The sequence below is a fragment of the Phaethon lepturus genome, unplaced genomic scaffold, assembly GCF_000687285.1.
Source record: "Phaethon lepturus isolate BGI_N335 unplaced genomic scaffold, ASM68728v1 scaffold19867, whole genome shotgun sequence".
Classification (NCBI taxonomy): Eukaryota; Metazoa; Chordata; class Aves; order Phaethontiformes; family Phaethontidae; genus Phaethon; species Phaethon lepturus.
The window spans coordinates 1-7,301 of record NW_010551378.1 but is presented as its reverse complement, the minus strand read 5'-3'; the positions used below and the strand labels follow the sequence as shown (position 1 = coordinate 7,301).

Genomic DNA, 7,301 nt, shown 5'->3' with positions numbered 1-7,301 from the left:
CCTGCGTAAGATTAACAGGGAAATGGTACATGGAGGAAACTGAGAAGCACTGAAGACGTGATCTCATCGCAACCATGTTAGTTAAAGCAGTCAATGAAATGTTCACAAATGTCATGACGTTTAGAGCTTAAAAGCAGTTCCAAAATCATAAAGCCAGCAATGTGTCCCCTGGATTACGCCATAGCATGAGAGGTTTTTTTCCCCAATTATTCATTTTTAAATCGGTTTCAGCTTGCAAGCCATTTCAAGAGAAAAGGCAGAACACTGCACCAAGTAAGACTCAGAAAACTACCATTTCAGTGGAAAAAAGCCCTTAAGAGTTCTAGGATATTGTATCATTAAAACTCCATTAGTACATTAGGATTTTAATAGTATCTGTAGGAAATGAAGAAAATATGCACAATTCTTACTTCATTAGCCTGTCTGAGAGGATATCCTGCCACATCTAATATCAGCAGAGAGACAATCTGATTTGTTAAAACTTATTATTTCAACAAAATTTTGAGGCTGAACCCCTCAAAAACTTTAGGGTACTATTTTTATAAAGACAGACTACTAAGCATAGAAAAGTGCACATCTCCACTGACCTCACTGATCCCAATGTGTCTGTGCTAAGAGAATTTAGGGGCGGCGAGAGGGGAAAGCTGTTCTGTACTAATGCAAACACATAGGAAACAAGCAAGTAAACCGTAATGTCCAAGTCTTCTCTAGCCTCTGTGGTCCGGCTGTGAATCTTTTACTCATGCTGTAACACAGCTAACTTGCCCAATTCCACGGAAAATGCTGAGATTACACACAAAACTGCTTTCTGGTAGGAGCTGGGGGTCCAAAGCATCATACTCCAAGTCTGTTCTCACTGTGACACCTCAGGATCTAACGGGATGGCTGCTACCTCCGCTGGTGTTGCCACCCAGAAACCTAAAGGGGTTACCTGGCCGATATAGATTCACCTCTGAACACAGCTGATCAAAAATCAATCCACTATATGCTACTTTTAAGATCAAAATAAATGAGTTAATGGCCAATTGAACAGAAGCAGGACTGGGCAAAGTAAAAGACTGGACATGCGGAGTGGGCAAACACTGAGACAATCGCATCCTGGAGTAAATCAGTATCGCAAAGTTTTGATGAATTTGTTTATGCCAGGCATATGTACCTGCTTTTCTTCATCGTTTTGCCTTCTATTCGTGTATCCTGCAAGGTCATTTATTCATATTATATTTACTGAAAGCTGAGAAAATATTTCAGTATTTTAGAGGTATCGGAAGATTTTCTCGTTTTAAAAGCATGGTATCAAGTCCCCTTTCATAACACGTTTCTATTGTTGTTTTTAATTCTATTTGGACCTGCTCCATTCAGTGATGCAGAAAGCATTTTTAGATTAGCTGATACTGAACTCTAGGCATTTGAAAAATCACTGAGACACATATTCTCATTTACGGTAACTTTTAATGAGTAAAATGTGTTTTAAATCCTCCAGTGTCTTCTGCATTTAATTCTGCGTGTAATGGACTAATTCCAAACAATGGAAAGAGACGTAATACTTAATATTCTATTGGCTATGACTAATAATAAGGAATGCTTTCCTTAGAGTTTTATAACAACTGGTAAGTTAATTAAACATGACCTTTCCTCAAGGTCAGAATTATTAATGAAATATAAATATTGTATCTGCAGGATCTCTTTGTATCAGTTAAATTCCTCCAGCTTTCAAAATACGTCTTTCATAGTCAGTGTTTCCTTTTTCTCCCTCTTTTGAGCAACGTTTTCCCCTTTTAGCTTTCTTCAGGGAACAACGAAGTACCCACAGCTTTCCTGGGGCCAGGTGCAACGTAACACTAAACTAGACCCAGCGTTAACTGTAGGTAAAAGTAATGCCTCAGCAAGGCCCTCCCAAAGAAGAAATTATTATAATATCAAAGATGCCAAGAAAAAAAACTGTTTTAAAGCTCTACGTGAGCTTCTATGTGAAAGCTGTGTTCCCTGTTCTAAAGCAGGTTGATTTTAACTCTCAAACAGACCTTGTACCCCTGCAGAGTTCCCTCACAAGCTTTAAAAACATTGCCAGCTTTCTTTTAGATACCTGAATTCCACGTGTGGATCGACAGTGGAAACTCCTGTCGCTAAGAAAAGGTCTATGGCAGTGCCACAGTTTCACAACCTTCCCACGTTAGGAAAAGCCCTACGGGCCAGCAGAAGTACGCTTTTTGATACCGCGGCTGCTCAGGCAGCTGATGCAAGCAGGTCCTCTGTTACCTATATAATCCATAGTCACACTAGACGAGACTGCTGAAATACCCCGGCTAGTACGGCCTTGCTGTAGTTTAAGAAGGACCGTTAATCCAACGTAACTTGTCTGCCATTAGCTTGCTCAATATCCAACAGACGCAACAGCGATTGTTTTGCAACCGCTTCACAAGGACAAACCTTTCCCGAAGGAAAGGCAGGGGAGGCCTCACGGGCCAGACTTCTGCTGGTGGAGCTCTGCCAAGTTCAACAGCACGGCTCACCGCCTAACGGAGAACAACGTGAAGCCCTTCCTTACTTTAAAGAGGGTCGTACCACAGCCTTCACGATTCAGGTAACTGCCAGACTCAGAAGAGACTGTGTCACTGAATTTGAAAAGCACATGCAGTTGGAGACTTTTGCAATGTTTCCTACATTACATGCCAACTTCTATGCTTTATTTGTCTAGAATTCATTTACCTATTTCCCAGTTCTGTGTTCTTGCTTCAATCAACGTGCCACCTTGATGATAATGTATCTTTTGAATCCATGCAAAGCTCAGCAAATGAGAGTGCAATTTTGCAAACAATGATGCAAATGAGCAGCACTACCCTTTTGAGTAAAAGTGATTATCACAGGCTTAAATGTTTGCCTAATACTCCTAGAGCTCTGATCCTGCAAACTCTCTCATACAGTTAAAATTACTCAATTGAGGTGTCAGAAATTAATAGGACTACTCACAAGTACTACAGGCACGAGCTGTTAGCAGGAACTGTGTTTACTCGGTACAGTAGAAAGCATCATGCCATCATTTTAACCAGTTTTTTTTTGCCCAGTTCCACTTCTAAGCAAAACCAACACATAAAGCCAAGTGCTTTGCAGATTTCTGAGTGCTGATGCAGTACTCCTTCTCTCATCAAAATATCACTATTGGATTTAGAAATTCTTGTCATATTCAACCAGATACCTGCCTCTGCCAATATGATGAAGGAAATGCAACCTGTATTTCAGCAGCAAATGAATCAGTAGATTCAAACCCTTAAGAGCAGAAGCTTTACAATTAACTGGAACACTAAAAATCAGTTCCTCTGTTCAACAAAGAACATTTTTGGTAGCTCTTAGATAAACACATCTAGTGCATAGCTGGATTCATATCCCTGTCATCAAACAGAGCTTTCAAAACATAACAAGCCCAGTGGATCAGATGTGCCTTTGAAATCTGAAGAATAAGACAAGTTTTCGGATTTTATAAAACAAAATATGATATATTAGGAAAGCTATTAGATTTCCTATCCCTGAAGGATTTGTATGATAGTTTGTCATTTCATTTCAAGTTTCTTAGGAAAAATATCAGTCTGAGGGTTTGCGGCACAACTGAAACACAGTGATGAAATTGCTGCTCTCTCCTGCTTCATGTTAACAGTCAGCTCTTCCGTCTCATCTTTTTCACATCAAACCTGTCTTCAAATGGTGTATGAGAAAAGAGATCTTTTGATTGGAAAAGCTGATACTGCATCTTTATCAGAAACAAGCACCACAAATGCAAGCCTTAGAAAGCCAAAGCAACCAAGAACGGTAATGGTAAATCCTGGAGTGATGATTAGGGAGAGATTCGACATTGTGCCATCGATTGAGTGGTGATCCCAACCCACCACAGAAAAGCAGTTAAGTCAGTTTTAAACAGAGTAATAAAACTCACACTGTGACGGTAGAAGGGGTCAACTTTTGTAGGGTATTTGTCAAACTGCAAAGGGATCAAAGCACAAACTAGTTACTTTATATTTTCTTGCTTCACTTCTGTTGGTAAAATAGAAGACTACTTCTTTATTATTTGGCAACCAACAGAGAGGAAAAAAAATACACAGAAAATCAGTTTCCAATGACACTGTTTGGGATTTTTCTTTCTTCAAGGTAAAACAAGGTCTTTACGAGACAGAAAAAAGGAGGCGGCTCCGGAGTGTACCACTCCAAGCACTGGGCAGCCCCAGGCACGAGTGCCCCTTCAGCCAGCAGCCTCGGCCCTCGGCCCCTGCGCTGCCGCCTGAACCTGCCGCACGTGTGACAACCGTGAGGAGGGGACAGTCCTTCCTCTCCTACCCAACCACACCTGGGCAGCAGAGTACTCCTTCCCCGCGACCTGGCAAATTCTTAAAGTTTTGTAATAAAGAATAGAGTTGTGCTCTACTTATCCTCACATTTCTGCCTGGGGTACGCACCATGGGCGGTGCTGGCGTTGGCATGATGGCAGTGGGTGGGATGGCGTGCGGGAAAGGCGTGAAGGTGTGCTGGTGTGTGTGTTGGTGTGTGTGCTGGTGCTGGTGCTGGTGCTGGTGGAACTCGGTCCTCAGGTACGGCGGCGGGCCCAGGGAGGCCCCGCGATCTGCGCTCTGCGAGGCCAAAAATCGCGTGTTTAGCTCCTGACGGAGAAGATCTTGTTCTGAAATACAAACAGCAAAACAACCCCCTGTAAGCTCAGTGACTTTTCCAGACTATGTGCCACTTACTTTTTGCTGGCTGTGGTAGCAACGCTGTATTTAAAACTTCCTGGTGGTAAATTGTGACACTGTACGGCGTAAGAAAGCTCCCTCAGATCTTTCCCCAAAGGCCTCAGAGACAGAAAAAAGGCTTCGTTTCCCCTCGCTCACCAAGCCTGTCTTCACTACAGCGTTCCTCTGAGCATCAACCTGAGGGTTCTCCCTAAACCGGTATGGACATGGACATAGTCCTAAACAGGTGAGGAGGTACGGGTAACCCGGAGTGAGTAAACATCGAGTGGCCGCTGCTAACATGAGTACCTGCTGCCTGGGCACAAAACAATGCTACTCAAATGCTGATAATCCTCCATTTTCTTCCCTCAGCTCCCTCTCGGTGACCTGGGAGGAACAGACACGTTACATCTCCCCACAGCTGAGGTATAAAAGAGCACAACTTTCTCCACTGATAAAGATCTCTACATCTCACCCCACACACCGCCACGACCTTGCACCCAGGCGAGCTCAGGACCGCTGTGCGCACAGCCACTGCAGACCTTCCCTCTGGCCGGGGAAGCAACGCTGCGCACGGACCACAACTGCAGCAAAGACGTTTGCTACGGGTGCCACACATTCTGTGCGGGCACATTACGAACTCTAGCGTGTTTTTACCATGGGGAGAAACAAACACGCATGGAAGAAGCACAGCCTTCCAAAAATACCCACTCCCAGCGTAGAAGTCACTGGGTATGTCTAGGTGGTTTTTGGCTTCGATCTCAGTCCGTATCGTTCAGCAATGAGTACGGCCTCTACCCAACCAACAGCCCTCATCGAATGGAACAAAAAGAATTATTCGGACTGAAACTGGAGCATCTGTTTCCTACGCTGCACTCGACATGCTCGGGCCACGATCCCTCTGGCTCTTACCTGAGTAAGTACTACCAGCTGGGTGTCCTGGAACCTGCAGTGTCCCTGACGTCAATGGAGGTGGAGGAGGCAAAGCCGTAGGAGGGGCAAACATATTGGGGTGATGTGGGTGTGCGGGGGGCTGGAGGGTGGGCGTGAAGGTGTGCAGTGGGCTGTGGCTGGGTAGAGAGAGGGGGAACGGTGAGGCTGAGGGATGGTGAGATATGTGTGGAGGAGGGGCCTGAGTCTTGGCAGGAGTGCTGCTTCTGCTGCTGCTGTTAATGAAAAGAAAAGCAATTAAGCGTTGCATGGAAGAGAGAAAAGCTCCAAACATACACATACACAACCCCACCAACCTATGCACGGCTCCTGTTAAACACATTATAAATGTCAGTTACATACTACAAATGCGAGTTATTATTCCATTTTTCTAGCAATACCACTGTGATACTCCTTTCTCCAACCACCTGCTGTACCTTTTCTGGTATCTTTTACTTCCTGTGGCCTCTCCACACCAGAACCCAAGACATATCCTCCCTCGCTGTATGAGATTAACATTCTGTCCTCCAACAACACAGGAATGACACACAAAGGAGTAATCAGCCCTGTGCATTCATTACTTAATTATCAGGTCCTTTCTACATGACTGCTTCTGATTCATGTTTTCAGGCACATGAAGCTCAGAATCAGTGATCGCTGCATTAATAGAAGTTTAATTTTTTTTTGCTATGACTTAGTAAGATGAAAGACTGCAGAAAACGTGAAACAGAGTTGAGAAGGCAGCAACGGATATATGCTTATTGTACAGTTAATGCCTCTCTCACAATCTGCCTGCTGGAAGCTCAGATTTGGGGAAAGACGACCCAGTGCCGAGTGCATTAGCTCAGAGTAGGAGAAACCCGAGGTCCTTCACGCACACAGACATCACGGGTTCCTGCGAACAGGCTGTTTAATCTCTCTGTTCATCTTTGTTATCTCCTGTACAAGGTGAGGCTTATCTCACTGTGGCCAGGTGCGGATAAAAACACTGAAGACCGCAAGGTGTCAGCAGTGCAGAAAAAAATTAATCTTTGAAGTCACTGGTGCAAGACCGTTCGTGCCAGGCTGCCAGCAGCGCCAACAGCAGCTGTACCATCCTTCTTGCTCTGGGGCATGTCAGTAGCTGGAGACAGCAGAAGACGTCTACAGGGATGGGAGGGTAAAAGCAGTTAGCCTCCAGAGAGCAGCCCAACCTGAAAGAATTGGGATTCTCTTCCCCTGGTCTGTAATGCATAAAATCCCCTCTGAAAAGCGCTCACGAAAACCCGCTCAAGCCTCCCTAGCCGTTATGGGAACCCAGATCAGAAATAAAGCAATCCCGGCTCATTTCAGGGAAGGAACTAACGTTAAATGCAGAGAGTCCCCTTTATTCCCCAGTGATGGCACGGGATGTGCTGTCACTTCTCTCCTTTAGCTAATTCATCTCCACCTCCTCCAGGCACCGTAAAGCAGCACCAGCAGGCAGCAAGTCTGCAAAGACACGGCCTTCAGCGCGCACACGTTTCTGTTCGCCTACCTTAAGCTGTTGAGGCTTAAACTGCTGCTGTTATAGGCAGAGAGTGGCTGCGAGAGGCTCTGAGAGGCCGGATGGGGCTGCACCGGCGGGAGGGCTGGGTGGGCCGGCTGCACCGGCGACTGCGGCCGGGGCGGGTGCTGGAC

The 7,301-nt window shown here is 45.1% G+C and overlaps 1 protein-coding gene across 1 annotated transcript in view; it reads right to left on the bottom strand.

Moving 5' to 3' along the window:
• AUTS2 (autism susceptibility candidate 2) overlaps positions 1 to 7,295 on the bottom strand; it is a gene marked incomplete at its 5' end in the record, with an annotated part of 26,036 nt that extends 18,741 nt beyond the window's left edge. Inside the window, 4 exons of the mRNA XM_010290898.1 lie at positions 3,926 to 3,970; positions 4,443 to 4,663; positions 5,625 to 5,878; positions 7,159 to 7,295. Coding sequence (XP_010289200.1) covers positions 3,926 to 3,970; positions 4,443 to 4,663; positions 5,625 to 5,878; positions 7,159 to 7,295 — 657 coding nt within the window. The remainder of the gene's footprint in view (positions 1 to 3,925; positions 3,971 to 4,442; positions 4,664 to 5,624; positions 5,879 to 7,158) is intronic.
• Between the last annotated feature and the right edge of the window lie 6 nt (positions 7,296 to 7,301).